The sequence below is a fragment of the Mastigoproctus giganteus genome, chromosome 5, assembly GCF_048544385.1.
Source record: "Mastigoproctus giganteus isolate SK-2022 chromosome 5, ASM4854438v1, whole genome shotgun sequence".
Taxonomy (NCBI): Eukaryota; Metazoa; Arthropoda; class Arachnida; order Uropygi; family Thelyphonidae; genus Mastigoproctus; species Mastigoproctus giganteus.
In genome coordinates this window covers 105,426,384-105,445,250 of record NC_143579.1, presented here as the reverse complement: position 1 = coordinate 105,445,250, position 18,867 = coordinate 105,426,384, and the positions used below count along the sequence as shown (strand labels likewise).

The following is an 18,867-nucleotide window of genomic DNA, read 5'->3' as shown; positions in this document are numbered from 1 at the left end:
ACGCTTCCAGATATCAGAATTGCAGTCGCCATTTTTTTTTTTTTTTTTTTTAACTTGATACTCATGTGAATAGCAATCAATGGCGAAACTACCATGTCTCTAGAATTGCCATTGCCGGAGATAGGGTGAACAAAGTTCGAGTGCCCGACGATTTGATTAGTATAATTATTAGATTCGGTTAGGACACGGGATGGTCGGGTAGAATTTGTAGTTTCGTTACTGATTGAATTAAGGTGTCTGTAAGATAACGATGACATAACTGCTCACTCATATCTATAACTTGATATTATGCCGTGATAGTCGTCCTGAAATTGTTCCGCGATAAATGGGCACCGTGATCGAACGCTGGTTTAGCTCACTGAATACCAACACTTTGCTACAGCCTATTCCGATGAGTGAGGATGGTGTGGGTTTACGGATGATGCCTGGAGCGTCTGCTGCCGGAGCGCATGGTGTTAACTGTGCATCTGTTTCTCATAAAGTAGCCTAGGCTCTTTGGTGGTTATGCTGGAAATCATAAACGCAGACGCCTACTTAAACATTCTGAGCAATTACATTACTCCCAATGGTATGGTACTTCGCTGGTACAGATCCATCTGTGTCAGCAGGATAAGATCCCATGACATACCGCCGGTGCTTGTTTGAGAATGGACTTGAATGTACAAAAGTTAGAATGGCCGTCTCAGAATTTAATTTGAACCCCTATGGGACCTACAGGATGAACTGGAACGTCGGGTGAGGCCAGATCAACCCATATGTCGCAGTATCTCATCAGTAGCTGTTAGGCAAGCCCTTCACCCGATGTCTTACAGTCAGTAGCTTAACTACCCTCTGTTCTGCTGGGGGAATGGAGGACTATACCAATTGCATTCGTTGCTGTACTGTTGGCCTTCATATGGAAAGCCGACTGTCTTTATTCTGGAATTTATGTAGGGTTTTTTTTTTTTGATTTGGTAGTTGTTGGCGCATCGGCTTCTGTGGCCATATTGCACCTCCCAAGGTTTTTGCAGTACTTTGATCCAAGCCCGAGGCGGGAATCGAACCCGCGACCTTTGGGTTAATTTATGTAGGATATCAGTTATCAAATGTAGACTTGTTAACTGATATCAAGTTATCAACTTTCAAACTCCACTGAAATCACTGTGGCACTTGTTCTTCCAGTTTCAGCTGTCTCATGAATCTTAAAAAAGAGTAACTCACAGATTATTAAAACTTTACCCTAATGGCATTATTAGTGTACTCTTCCATTATTGAAAGAACCAGAAAGGTAATTCTGTTAGTTTAATCGTCACATCGAAAGAGAATTCGAAGGTATTACTTGCCACACTTTATGTTAATAAAACTTGGTTTCGCCTCGCAGATGGCATTAATAGCCAGAACATAAGGATCGCGAACACTGGGAATCCACATTAATTTCACGAGATGCCTCTACATTCTCTTAAAATTGGTGTATGCTGTGCAGTATACCGGAGAATGACCAAATTTATTTTTTTAAACAAACTAAATTTTGAAAGTTTTATCTATAAACTGTTCAAGCCTTTTTTGATCAGCTTGTATGATGATAATGTTAGAATAGTCACTTCCAAATGAGATGGTGCAACACGCCATGCCGCCGCTGTTGTATTGGCCGAGGTGGTCTCAGCATTTGAGCTTGTTATAAGAACCATAATCTTCAAAATTTTTCTGATCTGAGTTCTCAACATTCTTATAGAATTATCCCAACAATAATGTTTTCGAAAACAATCTGCATTAAGTTGAGTAACTTACAGAAAACATTACCAACATTATTGAAAGTATTTCTAATGAAATTTTACGTCGTTTTTCTGACAGCATTTGTCATCCAGTTGTGGCGTGTATAGGTTGGCAGCAGATATTTTCGGTAACTTATAAATAAATAAATAAATTTTCTGTTTATACTCCCGAACAGCCACATAGGATCAGTGAAGATCACAAAATAGAGAGAATACAACACCATTACTGTATTTGGTAATCACGCGGGCTTGAACCATAATGCACTGAAACTGTTATGCAACTGCATCCTCACGTTTTACCACTCGACTACGGTGACCATATCTTGTTCAACTTTAATTGTCATATGTCTTGCGTATTATATGCAGTAACTACACTTTTAGTTTTCTGATTTTTCACCCATGTATATAACCTGAAATACATAATACTGGTATGTTTGGCATTCTAGCAAAGCTGAAAAAGAAGAATTGAACAATGCAAATATTGATTTTTTTCTTGTATAATCGAGGAGCAATAGCGGCAACATATTAATGTTGTTGCGATCGTTGTATTACTGTATCTTGTGATGCTATCTTAAAGAGCAGCAGCAACAAAAAAATATATATATAAAAAAATAAAATAAAAAAAATAAAAATATATATACAGTATATATGCTTCACCAGATAATACTAAATAGTTGCTCCGTTATAATCAATTTTTTTTCAAAGGCTTTCTCTCTCTCTCACGCATTTATCCCTACCTTCTCTGACATCCTTCAGTGTGCATTTGTTCGAGTAAATAAACTGACCTATAAAGGCTTTTTATAACTAAGGATAAATTTGTGTGTGACACATGGATATTGTTCTCTTTTGCTGCCAGTTGTCAGGGTAAACATTGATAAACAGTGTCTGCTGATCTTTATCGCTTAGCAACCTGAGTGAGTTGCCATTAGTTTTGAGTAAATTTTTTTCCACCCACTCATTCTCGATTTGTTCATTTCGCTAACCTCCTTAAAGGTGGGGTTTCAAGTTTAGAATAAAATGAAAATTCAGAATTTCGAATTTCCATTTCACTCTACGGATATAGTTCGTTGAGATTCTCAGAAAATACAACAGAACAACATTATGGTTTTTAAAATGATCGCCGCCAAAATTCCTAAAGGAAAAACGGAATTGTGGAATTATTGCTTTGGAATTTCGAATAGTTTACTGTTTTTCCCTTCCCCATATATTATGTACACCATTAGTGGAAAAAAATAACTATGAATACAAATGATTTTGGAGTTCACGGCACTACAATATGTAATTATCCATAAATTAAATGATGTAATGAAATGTTCTTAAACCACGTGAATAATGGAGTCACTAGTTAAAGAAGCAGTGCAGGATCATCGAGACAAGACTGCAATAATACTTCCGACACAGCATGGGTTTGTTAAGGGGAAGTATTGTCTGACAAATTTTATTGGATATTATGTGATCACAAAGGAACTGGATGCAAAAAATAATTTTGATATCATACACTTAGATTTCAGGAAAGCTTTTGATACTATTGCCCATGGAAGACCACTGTACAAATTGGAGGGCAAGTTGCTATAATGGATAAAAGGATGGTTGAGTGGGAAAACACAGAAAGTGGTAATCAATGGACACTGCTCTTCGTGTTATTAGTGAAGTTCCCCAGGGTTCGGTGTTGGGCCCATTGTTTTGTATATTTATCAATGATATTGATGAAGGTATATCAAGCGTAATGTCCAAGTTTGCAGATGATATAAATGTTGGCAGGGTTGTTAAATGATAGCAATGGCAGTATGCTACTGCAACAGGATCTAGAAAAGTTGGGCAGACGGATTGAGAAGTGGCAACTGAAGTTGAACATAGACAAATGCAAAGTACTGTATATGGGTAACAGTAACCCCAGAGAAACATACCAGTTGTGTGTTACTACACTCAGGGTGGCAGAGAATGAAAAGGACCTGAAGGGTAATTGTGTAGTCAGATATGAAGTTTTCTGAGCAGTGCAGACAGGCTGCCAGAGCAGGTCATGGGGTTTTCTCAATGATATATATGAATTTTGCTAGTAGAGAAAAGGAGGTGATTATCCCTTTGTACAAATTTTTGTATAAGGCAGTGGTGAGGCCACGCCTTGAATACTGCGTACAGGTCTGGAGGCCTCATTTTAGGAAGGATGTAGAGTTGCTAGAATGAGTACAGAGTAGGGAAACTAGATTGGTGAGGGGAATGAAGGGGTCTTCTTACCAATAAAGGCTAAAGTTATGTAAATTGCAGCGTCTGGAGACTAGGTACCTGCAAGGTGATCTGATTGGGGTGTATAAGGTCTTTAATGGTTTGAGCAGGATTAGTGCTGATGGGAGGCCTCCTCTTGCTCAGATTACGAACCTGAAGGGGCATAAATTCAAATTGATCAAAGACAGTTGTAGACTAGATATGCGGAAATTTGCCTTTAGTCAGCTGGTAGTTGATTGCTGGAACAAACTTCCATCTGTCGTTGTGGAAGTTGATAGCTTAAATTAATTCCAAGGAAGAACTAGACAGAGATTTGGAGGAGTGAATAGATGGGCGAAATGGGAAGGGTTTTTTTTTTTTGATTATGCTGTATAAGCTTGCTTTCTTGCATCATATTCCTCTACTAACGGTAATGCTAATTCAAAGTTAGAACATTATGTGCTTTTGACGTAAGTAGCCGAGTGGTCAGGAGCGGGGGGTGCAATAGCACACGCTCTGTGAGTAGACCTGTGTTCAAACCCCTGACTGCTAAATACGGTCTATCTACCAACTCGCACTGGACCAGCGTGGTAGATTATGGTCCATTTCTCTCAGCATGAATTGTTGAGGAGGCTTCCATCCTGCAGTGGGTTGATAATGGCTGCAGTTTTCCTTTACCTATCCTAAATTTGATACAAAGGTGATATTTAATGACCGTTGCTGGATCATAACCAACATATGAGCTAAAATTAAAAAGAGTAAAAGGGACAAATTAATACCGGGACATACGTTAGTGTCGAAGCTTAAATTAAGAAAATTACTATTACTGTACTGTTTTACACATATGATGAAATATAATTAAATAACAATTAATTAATTTTAATAAACGTTGAAATCTAATAAAACATACTTGATACCAGTTACTCTTAACAAGAAAGACTTCAGTTGTGCAAATTACATCGTATGGAAACTAGGACGGGCGAGATTGAAGTATTTAAGGCTTTAAATGGATTGAGTAAACTAAATGGTGATGGCATATATATTTTTGCTCTGATGACACACGTAAGGGGATATGAATTTAAATTGAAAAAGGATGATTGCTAGCGAAAATTTTCTTCCAGCCAGAAAGTAATTTTTTATTGTTGGAACAAGTCTTCATCTGGTGCTGTGGAAGTGGATAGTTTGAATAAATTCAAGGAAAGATTAGACAAATTATTAGAATGGATAGAAGTGGGGTATTTTTTGTTATTGCTGTATAAGCTTGCTTCCTTGCGTACCATTTGCTGCTACAAATATGACAGAAAAACGCTCGCGTTAATAATGGTCAGCCACCAGAACCAGACCTTTCTCTGTACAGCTCCTGATAACATAACTGTCTCAATCCATTGGTATTTACCATATTTGAAATGTTTCTGAATAAAACAGTACCAGAGAGCCAGGGGTTTCCTCACTATTACCTTTCGTCCGCTTGCCGAGCCTGTCAGGCATCAACAGGGAGTCATCCGATCTCTGTAATGAGAGCATTATGCGAAACAACAGAATTTCAAGCTCTTGGTATAGCACATTTTCTTTAGCAGTGATTTAAATATTAACGACAGTTAATTGAAATAATGTACCGTTTACATATGAGTTGTATAAATAAAAAAAAATTTCTGTTTATACCCTGGGATGGTCACATAGGGTCAGAGGAGTTAAGAAGTTAATGGAAATGTAATCATCTCAGTATGATTCATAATCGAAGATGTTTTGGCTAGGCGAAGATGTTTAGTTAAAGCCAGAAACGCAGCCAAAACATATTTTGTTGAGTATGTATTGAGATGGTTACATTTAGATAAACAATTAGCAATTCACACATAGTAAACGAGTGCATTTCTTCAATTAATAATAAATGTGATGAAACACTTGTGACAAAAGCAAATAAATGTGCATGAGATATTTAGGATTCGGTTCATTTTAGAAAATATTTTTTTTCCAAGAAGAATTACAGTACAGTATAAAAATTTAATCTTTTTATCCCAGTAATCACACACGAATGGTACGCAGTTTTCGATGCGTGAGAATTGCGTGCGGTCACAAGCCTATCCAGATGTTAAGCAAACTGTGAAACCTGGAATTACTTACAGCATAAATTCTACTTCGGAGCAGCTAGCCATACTCCGATTGAAGAGATCTTTAAGAATTCTTCCAGTTATGGGCACATCTGGGATTTGAACCAAAATCTCTCCAAACTAGTGAAAAGTAGTAAAAATATAGTGTCTTCTGTCAGCCTTCGCACACTGATGTGGCTTGCAAAGCCCTTATAAGTTTCAGAACCTTAGCATACTTTTTTCCAGGATTCCTGCTCATGGATAGCTCCAACTAGGGAACGCACCAGCAGAATAAAAAGAGGTTGGCGTAGCCGAGTGGTTTAAGCGCGACTGTGGTTCTTGTTCTCGTGGAGATAAAAATACGGTTAAATACGATGCTGTTTCTGTATTCTCTGTGTTAATTCCTCAGACCGTATGGTCGTCCGGGAATATAAACAAATTTTATTTTATATTTATTTAAACTATAACTCATCCTTATCATGCATTTAATACAAAAATTCAACTATAGGGCAGTAGAAAATCACATAGTTTAGATTGGGCTAAATTTGAAGTAGATTATTTACGGATGTGTGTGTGTGTGTGTATATTATTTTTTTTAATCAAAAAAATTTGAAACTTTCGTATTTTTTTCTTTCATTTGATTGTGATCCTTTTAGGAATGTTGATATATACAGGGTGAATACGCCTGGTGTTATGCACAGTCATTGCTTACGGTGCCAAATACTGTAAATGTTTTTATTGCAGCTTCGAAATATCTTAAGTACAAAAAAGCATGGAATTTTTCGAGATGCCTCACGAAATAAACTGGGTTTAATGGCAAAATATTACGGACACTTTGTGCGGCTAAAAATAATTTAATGTGATGAAAAAAGTGCCAGAATTAGCATATGCGAAACCGACGTCTGGCTTTTCTTTCACAGCAAAGCTGTGACGAAACTGACAAAGAAAAGTATTGTTAGAGTACCCAGAAACGCTAACTCTAAGGACGGGAGTTCTTCGAAAAATCGATTACATGTTTCTCATTACATCAAGCTTAATCGATGCTTTCACAGTGCAGTCGATGTGTTCTATTATGAAAATTTAACCATTTACTGAATATGTGTTGGACTGAATATGGATTTTACTATCGGCTTTATGATGATTCTCGCGAAGTTTTTATCATTACAGTATATCCGGTTGCAATTTTAGCTTATCCTCATTTAACGACAATTTTATATCCAAGGTTTCCTCATCTTTGCAGTGTAATTTTGTGTTTTCTATCTTATACCTTTTCCAGATGGCAGTTGGATTCACGATCATTTAGAACTGTTATTAGAACTGAAAATTTCATCCACATTCCTTATTGAACTGGACTCAGTATTTGTCTACGAAATAGCAAACGCTGTGCTTCTTTACCCCCCCTTCCCCAAGAAAAAAGCAGGCAAGAAAATTTAACTGACACCGTGGTCATTTTATTAAGATTATGGAAGTTCGAGCTGGAAGGCCTGACTTAGCCGAGTGATCACGAGCGAGGTGCAGTAGCACGCTCTCTTTGAGTGGACCGGAGTTCGAGCCCGTGATTGCTGAATACGAGTAATGTTTGTATTGATGATTTATTGTAAACTCCTCTGACCTGGTGGTCGTGACGGAGTATAAACAAGATATTCGAAACAATTTATGCAAATTATATAACTTGAAGAAGTTACATGGTGTGTGCGGTATGCAAGAAAGCACTGTAAGTTGGAAACGAACCGGAAAATTACGGACTTCCAAAGAGGTATGATTGTCTGTGTGCATTTAGTAGGTGCTACAGGAGAGAGGACAGTTTCACTTGTGGAGTGTTCAAAGACTAGTGTTAATCGTGTTATTAACGAATGGAAAAAACACACGGAAAACATTCGCCAACAGACGTAAATGTGAATCCGCTGGCATAAATTGCTGCCATGAGAAGTTTTAGTTTTCCCAAATATATTCTGTACATGGAAAATGTACTGATAAGAATATTTACAACTCATCCTGTTATTACACGTCATCTTACAACGTGGATATTTATGTGACAAATTGTCCTTCATTATATCCACGAAACCATGCGCCGCAATATTATAAGTTGTTTACACTAGTGCCATTTCAGTTAATGGTTGCTCGTGAGCAGCGTTCATATTTTGATTTGTATGTAGAGTTCTTGTATGTACACATGTATATTCTTACTTACCCGTACTGCAAACAATGAGTGTAACTTCTTTCGATGTGTCCAGACATCGAAAAAAGATACAGATTCAAAAGAAAATTTGGATGATCTTGATTAGCGGTTACAGATTTATTTTAGGAGAGGGGAGGGAGCCTAATACAAAATGACCCTTGAGTTTTAATATGTTATTTACTACCCATAGCGTAATATCTACTGATAAAATTAAGTTTTAAAATTATCCGGTTACACATGCAGGTCCGGTTACGTTGCACATTACCTCAGACGTAACAATAAGTCGGTCCATCTTCGCATATAGGCTTGTACACACGATGGTTATCCGTAGACAGCTACTTGAACTGAAGCATGTGATGCCCCTAGCATCAACCAACGAATGTCTGCCATCTTGTGATACTCAAAGCATGACTCCTCCTCCTCCTCCTCTCTCTCTCTCTCTCTCTCTCTCTCTCTCCACATTTATTTATCGCTAATCGGGTCAACAGGACACTAATCGGGTTAATAAAGAGCGATATAACTAAGTACGAAAATTTTTAGTACACTTTCTAGCATAGCATAAAAGGAATTATTATCTTAGATTGACCTTACGCTATTTTTTTTATGTTGTCTCCTTGTAACCCGATGCACTTTTTCCAGCGATGATCCATATTCGTGATCCCAGTTTTGTAGTCGTTTTCTTGGAGGTGCTGTAAAAAAAAAATTAGTGTGCGACCGCCATCATCACTTCATCATTTGACTCAAATATCCTTCCGAACGAATTGGTTTTGAGTTTCGAGAATAGATAAAAATCAGATGGGGTGCTGAAACAGTTCGTTGCCGACTTGATGAATTGCAGCCATGGCAACAGCTGATGTTTTAACTGGTGCATTATCCTGACGAAGCAGAACATCTTTAGTCAGCTTTCCTGGCCGCTTTGACTTGATTACTAAGTTAATATGGTATTTTCCGTTTATTGTTTGTATCACTGGAAGATAACTGTCATTATCTATCCCTTTTGAATCCCAGAAGGCAGATGCCATGGCTTTGCCTGCGATTGGACCGACTTGGCCTTTTTGAAAGTGATGCCATTGGTTTGATTGCAGTCTTGACTCGTGTTGGTAGTGAGGAAGCCATATTTCATCCATAATTACACATCTGGCCAGGAACCTTTCAGGATAATTGATAACGAGCAAAAATTCGCTTTGAGGTTTAGATTCGAAGGCGTTTCTGATTATGTGTCAAAAGGTGGAGAACCCATCGTGCAGAAACCTTTGTCATACCTAATTCATTTGACACAGTGTTTTGCAATCGTTAAGTTGAGATACCCGTAGCCTCTACTATTTCACTAACGGTTACTCGCCGAGAATACATTATAAATAAATATTCATTTATTGCAAATACAACAAGCCCATCATAGCACATGGCTAGGGGCAGGTAATAATACAAAGGAAATGACATAAAATAGTCGAGTAATGTACATAGCAGAGACCCATCGTGCAGAAACCTTTGTCATACCTAATTCATTTGACACAGTGTTTTGCACTCGTTAAGTTGAGATACCCGTAGCCTCTACTATTTCACTAACGGTTACTCGCCGAGAATACATTATAAATAAATAAATAAATATTCATTTATTGCAAATACAACAAGCCCATCATAGCACATGGCTAGGGGCAGGTAATAATACAAAGGAAATGACATAAAATAGTCGAGTAATGTACATAGCAGATTTCATATAGACATTAACAATGACTAGGAATTTTAGTTATGAATTTAAAAAAAAAATTGCAGAACAGGACATTTGACTTTCAGTTGTAATTACTGTGTTGGATTATTTTTCTTCATTTTATCGGAGATCTGACTTCTGTAGGCTTCAGAGTTGATTAACCTGTTGCAATCAATGTTGTGATGATTTATGAGGTGAAGGGATGCATTGGGGAACATTCTGTCCATTTGTTTGAGCCTGGAGAATTTGGATTTGAATCGCTGGTTTCTTGAATTTTCTCTGCTGGGGGCAGCTATTATATTGGCTAAGTTTGGTGAATCGCATGCAGAAGTGTTTATTATGTCATGAACTTTATGTTGTTTTATGGACTGTTGTGATGTTTGTCTTCGATGTTGGTTCTGCCACCTTTAAATTCAGCCACGCAATTTTTGACAGTTGCAAACGATAAATATCTTGGTAACTACTTTTTGTAAGGATATTTTATTACTGCTTGATGTACAAGTTATGAACTATAAATTTGCATGCATTTATATAAAGGTAAAATTAAGTAAAATTATCAAAAAAAAAGTATATGCACCAAAAAATCTCTCCCTTTTATGAGACACTAGAAACGTATCAGAATGAATGAAACATTCCTCTAGTCTCGAAAGTCGTCTTATTGTGTCCATATTTTATTACGAAGACTCCTTGATAATGAGAAATGCATCACTTAACACTTCCATAATAGACAAGTTAAATTTCCTTCACAACATAGTAAAAGGAAATTAAATAATTATTAATAAATACAGTATGACAAGTGAAATGGACGCCATGCCTTGAAAATCGTCTTATGTATCATTACCTTTATTACGAATATCTTGAAACTCCATGCACCCTTCTCTGACTGCTGAGAGAATCCAAGCACATGGGCTCCCCTGGCAGCAACCAACGAATACACACTGCCATCTTGTAAAATCCAATTTTGTACTGTATATATAGAGAAATTTATTTAGAGTTGAATCAGTAGCTAGAATTGAATTTGTAACTAGATCCCCTTTCCTTAGCTTCTTGTTCTAACATAGTGGCGTATTTAAGGAAAGGGGAGAGGGTTCAATCCCTATAAAAACATTGTCTGTTTACATTCCGTTTCATAACTAATTACTTCTTTCATTTGAAATAGAGATTAAGAGAACAGGGATTCGTTATTTTGAGTATGCTACTAAATTTTTAACATTTAAAATACAGTATATTAATGCTTTACGTCATCTTATAATAATATAATACATATTACTTGTACTTGGCCTTTTGTGCATTCTAATTGTCCTTTTTCTCTGAATAGCTTTATTTGTTTTATTAAATTGTTAAATTGTTTTATTAAATTGTTTTATTTTATTAAATTGTTAATTTGTTTTATTAAATTCTTTTATTCGTTTCCTAATTGGTTAATTAATAAATCTTGTAAGTTTAATTAGATTTTTGCGAACTCAAGAATTTTCTGTAATCTTCTTTACAGATGGTATTGTATAAATAACCCCTCCCCACGGAGATTTCTAGGTATGCCACTGATCTAACCCGAAGTATGTATTTCATTTCCAGCGTGTGAACTCTGACATCCATATAAGAGAACGCGCCATCTGCATCATATGCAATGTACAACTTTCTATTATCTAATTGAACTCTTTACATTAGTAGCATATGTCACATTACTAGCAGCTATATCGTGACGTTACAGACGGTTGGACTAGACAGACTGACAAACTGTTGACACGCACGGATAGCTCCGGCAAGGCCTTCACCTGTCTCCAATTCGGAAACAAATGTCGGTCAATGTACGCTACAGTAGCAGTGCCAGAATCCCTTTATCACATACTGTACATACGTTAAAGTTGCATAGTAAGTCTCCTAATTAAGGGATGTTGGAGCATATATATTATTTTATAGAGCACCTAAAAAAAAGGTGTCCTGTCGAATTTATTGGCCTAAATTCACAAAATTTCTCTACGTTCTTATCAGCCTATTAAGTTAATTTAAATTCCATTGCTGTTGTTTTTTAAAATAGTAGATGATAGTTATATTTGGACGTTGTGAGAGCAAGCGATAATGTGTAAGGCTTAAATTTACTTTTAACATACACAGATTTCTATCCTGAATAACGCGGAAATTATTGAGCTTAGAAACCAGCGTATTAAAAAAAAATAAAAAAGAGTAAGTGTTGCTCCGATACCCACGGAAATTTTTTTTGTAATTTTTAAATATACTGAAAAATTTTATAAATATTCTTATTAGAGAACATACTGATTAGTAAAGTACGTTACAATTTTCATATGCAAGTTAAGACTACACGAGGTCTTACAAGATTGAGTCAATCTGCATTACAGAACAATCGAATAAAAATCAGTCACTCGTTTTGAAGATTTCAATGACAAGACCCTCTAATTTTTCACGTTCGCTATTAATTCTTCTACTCCACAGAAGCTCTCTATCTTGCACCCTGTTTGGAACACTAACTAACAGTGTTCCAAAGTGCCCAAGATTAGAATGCCATACACTTAATAACAATGCTTTGTCAACATGGGCAATTTTTGGGACACATTTCAGTTTAAGGGGAAGTCATTATCTAATTTTGATCAGTGCGTTGAATTAGCTAGGTGCTAAGTGAATGAATTGGAATGTACAAAGACCGACCACTTCATTCTTCACGTTATATAGGCGAACTTTATATCCTTAAAATTTCGTTTTCAGATTTCCGCCCTCCCTTCTCCTTTTTTTCGGTAACTTCTAGAATATTACATGTATCTTATTTCCGATCTCACATTAGCCTTTTATAATTGATTGTAATGTGATTCGTTATTTATTCATTTTTGTACCTTCTTCAGAGATGTTGTTCACGAACTAATGATAATTCATTACTCACGTTAAATCACCTGCAAAATGGCTGGTGGGATTTAATTATTTCCTCTTCCCTACCATTAAATAAAGCACAGACAACGCAGTAAATTGCCGAAGCGTATCGTGATCAAAACTTAACGAAATGTGGCACTTGTTGATGACTGTTGTGTAGCGTCATAAAGGACAATAACGACTCCTGTTAACATATGCTATCCTTGCTATGGAACTAATTGGGCTTACAAACTGAGTTACCTCTTCATTAGCAGACCGTTACGAAACAGCTGTTGCCAAACACCGTTCACTAAAAGCGAATTTTTATTCAGTTAAATTTTGTATTCATAGCGAAATCTAATATTTGGTTGTTTTGAGAAGTTTTTGGCGCATCGAGTATTTTGATCATGGTGTGCAAGGGTCTTTGACTTGTATCTCTTTGTGTGTTCACATGTTAATATGCATTTTGTGCTGGCTAAAAAAATCTATAACTTGGGGGGGGGGGATTTACTTTCTCCATCCCAGATAGGCTAATTGCAACCTCGATTGAATAGGTCTTAAAAAGTTCCTCCAGTTTTTGGAGGGCTTCGAACCCAGACCTCTTCAAATGACTCAGAAGTAGTAAAACAAGAAAATATACTCCAAAATAATAGTTTGTCAAATAGAGTTATTCATGGTGGTCCATGAGTCAGGACTATTTATTGCATATGAATCGTATGATATAGAATATTTTTCAAAATGAGGAGAAGAGTTTAAAATTTGAGCAAGTAAGTTAGGTTATAACAGGTTTTGTCTAGAAAACTCTTAGGACCACTGTTTTTTTAAGGCAACGCAATCCCAGCACTCTCGAGATAATTAAAATTTTATCACAAAACTGCATTAAAAAAAAAGTCATTCGTGCGATCTTAGCATAAAACTGGCAGCATAGATCACAGTATGAGACCTGCAGTCGGGACCACCAGTCCATAAAAAAATTCATGCAATACTGCAAAACAGCTTCTAGCACAAAAGAATGAGCTTTGCCTGAGAGATTTCCATACAACAGAGAAACAGATGAGATTTGATTTGAATAAAGATTTACACATCCGCTGATGCAACGAGATTTCTTAAAGACCTCCTTAGTCGTGCTGAAGTTAGTCAATCTCAGGCGAAGGGAGTATGGTCCCCCTACTTCTCCCGCGAGCAATTCTGGGTTTTTTCCTCCGTGTCCAAATCAGCCCCTCTTCCTTCCTTCCCTCCCTCCTGGGTGTCTTTTAACCTTCATCCATCCGTCACTCATACGACACCACTGAATACGGCGACGACAATGGGCAGTAGTGAGAGACACAGTTCAGCGGGACTCGAGATTGTAGTCCCGCTTCCAACAAACGATTGCAAACTGTGGGAGAGGTCACGTGGGACACTACACCAACAACACTCCTAATCTGGATAGAAGTGTCTAACCCGTTCGCCAAAGACAACCGTCTGATACTCTTCTCCTGTCTTTCGTTGGTTCTTCTAGAATCTAGAAAGTCGTGTGCCTTCTCACTGTGTCCGACATAAGTGAACCGTAGGCATCCCTCCTCGAACTCGTTCAGTAGTATCGCGAAACGACATTCCACGCGCTCATAGATTGATTATCCATCCTCTCTCGAAGAAGTCAACTAATCGGACATACGGAGTAATTTGTCTTTTATTGGTAATATTATAGGAATTTTAATGAAAATCTTTCGAAAACTTTATTTTTTGCGTAACAAAAAGCAGCAATAAATAATAAACCTTCGTTGATACTCGTGAACTTGTGTACAATGGTCCTATCGCTTATTGAGATTATTATATTATTACCCATTTTCTTTTAATTAATAGATAATGCCCTCTCCCACAGAAAACAACATTCCTCAGCCTGAGGTTGTTTTAAAAAAATGTTATACTCCAGCACGACTACATACTTCTAAGTCAGAGGAGTTTAAATGATTGAATTTTAATCATTTTGACAAGAATATAATCATTAACCGTAGCCGTCGCGTGGGCTTGAATCATGGTCAACTCCAGTGCGTGTACTCCCAGTTTAACCGCTCTTCCCTCGGGGCGGGGGGGGGGAGTTTCGGACATAAGATTTTACTATTCAGTAAACTGCCAGTTCCACAACCGATAAGAAGTATTTCGCCTAATTTATGGCATTACTGTAAAATACAGATTGCATGGTAAATAACAGTCCTCATATCCAGTAGCCATAGGTTTCTCAAAACTAAATTACTTTACTGATGTCTAGCATCGAAATTTTGAACTTCTAGGCTTAAACGAATTCCTAAATTTGTTAAAATTATGAGCCTATTATATTATAATAAACATTAGAATTGCACAGAAAGTAAGTTACGATGGGTAAATTAATCTAATGCTTATTATGGTTCGCTGTCAAAATCAAGTATTTCATTTTGGGCTGGGAAATTTGGTGTAAGCGAAAACAATGGCTGTATTCATGCACTTGAGTACTTTGGTTGAAATTGGTGTTAACCTAATATTTGTCTCGTGTAATTTGTGAAAACAGCTTTGAATTCCCGAGTTCAATTTGATAAAATTCATACAGTTTAAAAGAAATTAGCAATGGAAACAATTTGGATTACACTGTCTCCGCACTTAATTTCCATTAGCTCAGCGGTTCTCAAACTGTGTGTCGCAACCCCCTGGGGAGGCGCCATAATTTATCAGGGGCGTCGCGGACGATGTAATAGTTTATGTAAGATTTCCATGGCAAATATTAAAAATGTATTTAGAATGATTTTTTTTTTTTTTTCTATTAGACATCTACTGCTATTCGATCTGTATGTAAATAATTATTAGAAAATATTTGGGGTATTTTTGATGAAGAGAACGCATCGTGTTCCTTGACCGTATTCTTGGGATCCGGTTACTATGCGCAATTGGTTCGGGTATTTTCGCACGTTATTTGACCTTGCATGAGTCTGAACGGCGCAGTCATTAAATCTAAGTACAGATGAAAATTAAATGTTGAAAAAGAAATACGTGTCGCCATTTCGAAATGACGCCTAGATTTGATGAATGCAACAAAAAGCCAGCACAAACATCACATTTTTCAAGAATAAAATAATATTCCAATTATTATTTCATGCATTAATAATTATTATATTAACTATTAAAAATAAGAAACTGCACAATTATAGATATTTTACTTCAAGGGAAGCGCCGGAAAAATTTTACAGGTCAAGGGAGGCGTGGGCTCAGAAAATTTGAGAACCGCTGCACTAGCCCATAAGACGCCGACCGGGCTAGCCGAGTGGGTAAAGTACCTGCCCGGCAACCCAAGGTCGCGGGTTCGATTCCCGCCTCGGGCTTGGATCAAAGTACTGCAAAAACCTTGGGAGGTGCAATATGGCCATAGAAGCCGATGCGCCAACAACTACCAAATCAAAAAAAAAAAAAAAAAAAGCCCATAAGACATCTCGAGCTAATAGTTTTCTCTCTACCTTACCTTTTATGTTCTCTGTCCTGGGGTTTTTTAGAATAATGCTCGTTTCCACTCCCTCCGATGAATTCCCCCACGAAACAGGTTGGAATTCAACAGGGATAAATGTTAAAAATTTACAAAATAATTTGTTTGTTTTGGTATTAATTATTGCTTGTTTCATTATTATTAAATAGCATGCGGGTCTGTGGATTTAATAATCACATTTATTGAAATAGGTTTGTAATTTTGGAGGAGGGCGGAAAGCAGAGTTGAGGCTGCAACCAAGTAGCTCCATTCGAAGAATCTGTTACTGTAAGTAAATAGGACAGGTCAAAAAATGTACTTGAATATAAAATATTGTATGTGATATATAATTATATCGTCACTTTTAACCAGCTCAGTTGTTCTTGTGTGAAACCCAATAGTTCACAATTCATGTAGACAACCAGGAGCTATTGGAATGGCTCAAAAATTGTTTTGTCTTTTTCACGGATGTTTTTCCAGTTCGTCAGGGAATAGTAGGGCAGTATGTATGTAAGCAAATGACTCTCCTCGGACCTCAATGCGAACGGAGGACTGTGTGTGTGTGTGTGTGTGTGTGAGAGAGAGAGAGAGAGAGAGAGAGAGAGAGAGAGAGAGAGAGAGAGATCCTTTCGAGCCCGAAAAGGTTCCGAAGTAGTTGGTCCTGTGAAATCGAGTGGGCGAATTTCCTCCGTGGCATGCCATACTAATTGCAAACAGACATTTCGTTCTATACTGATAGGCAATACGTAACATTGTTGAGAATTTAAGCCATCAATACAATAAATAAATAAATATGTAAATAAAATAATAATAAGGCATGGGGATTTTGCGAAATTAGTTTATTACTAATCCCTGAAAGGGTCCGGGAATTCGCAAAATATTAGTTGATGATAGACTGGTACAGTGAACGTGCTAAATTTTGTGAGAAATACTTATTAGTTATATTGTAAAAATACATATCATCAGTGTATTTGTATACTTATTTATAAAGATTTTAAAAGTTATGGTCGTTATTAATTATGCTACTAATAATAACGAATAACTATACCTATAAACACTCCTATAAGAATATATTTTGCCTACAGAAGACTTATTTTCCTTTAATGGTAGTTACTAGTGTTCCCTTTAAACAAAGTAATAAACAGTACCCAAACATCGTTACGAAGCCATGGCAACAGTTGTTTGTATCGTTAGGTATTTAGTTACCATCTACACAATTACAAATACACCGTATGATGAGAGTCGATCCCAATGGGCGTGTTGTTTACTTACCCATGTAATCACATCCAAAAATATAATAAGCAGTTTAAAATTAACACATTATTGGGTAGTTGTTTTTCTACAAAAATTTATTAAAATAATAGAACAATAACCTTAAGTTAGTTTTACACATTTATTTTCAAGTAAGCTTTTTCTTCTTTTCAAAATAAGGGTTTTTTTAAATGATCACTGATTATTTAAGTTAATCATTTACGAAATGTAAAATCTACAAAATGCCTGAATGAAACTCACCTTAACTGTGTTATTTGGGTTATGATTTTGGATGACAGATACGTCCTGGTGTGGTGTCATGGCCCTTGCGTTGATGTCTGGAGCCGCTGTAGAGACGAACAGAAGTAGCCGGGAAAGCATGGCAGCATTCATGGGGTAGGTTGAATCTTGTTGGATAGAGGAAGCGGGAAGTAGCAAAATAACTTTAGTGACCAGCCAATGATGAAATTGTCTGCGGTGTGGATACTACCATTTGGAGCATATGTTTCCTTAGTAATATATTTCGCGGATTGCTAAAATATTTTACTGGCTTTTAAATTCTCATTCAACTTCAGTTGTTGAATTTATCGGCAATACAGAAATGATCAGAATTAGGTTGGCTTGGGAACCCCTCGACCTGACGGTGCTAGACTGTTTCATGTTATCCCTATAATTGGCCAAAATCCGTAGTCGCTTAAGTCTTCAGAAGTTATGCGGCATTGCACTTCACGTTAGCCAGTGAAATCGGCACGACGCTTATGAAACACGTCACCGTTGTCATGGTTACGCCGGTGTGCAGGACCTGTCTCCGGTAGTCAACACGCTTAGTAAAACAATAATAATAAAGTTGACAACTACGAACATTATTTATAACAAACGTAAGCACCAAACACTAATATAAGTTCACCACATTTGTACGAAACGCAAAAATGCCGGCTGAATTGGCGCCGGTAAATGGCAGCAGAAATGGCCGCCACATATAAATAACCACGTGCTTGCTATTGGACACCGTCAGCTGTGCGATTTCAATAGCTAAGGCAATCAATAATGAGGAAATTGTTACCTTACTTGGACCCTTCATACATAATGCATGGGGTTATTTTAATGCCATCTTTATTATGTGCGCCACTAACACAGGGACGAGAGGAAGGAATAACAGGGAATAAATTCAGAAACAAATATATTTTGGGATAAATCAAAAATATGAAATGAAAGAGGAGTGGATATGCGAATTTAGGAATAGAACTTATTTGAAAAAGATAAAAACGAGGGGAAAGTAAGGCAGGCCAATGCAACCGTACTTTAATGTAAAAATTTATACACAGCATATAAATTTTTAGATTAAAGTAGTCTGTCTATAA

At 36.9% G+C, this 18,867-nt stretch overlaps 1 protein-coding gene across 1 annotated transcript in view; it reads right to left on the bottom strand.

Moving 5' to 3' along the window:
• The window catches only part of LOC150085609 (uncharacterized), a 45,856-nt gene extending 27,631 nt beyond the window's left edge, over positions 1-18,225 (bottom strand). The window contains exon 1 of the mRNA XM_090374616.1: positions 17,768-18,225. Coding sequence (XP_090230742.1) covers positions 17,768-17,899 — 132 coding nt within the window. The 5' untranslated portion in view covers positions 17,900-18,225. The remainder of the gene's footprint in view (positions 1-17,767) is intronic.
• Positions 18,226-18,867: the final 642 nt, after the last annotated feature.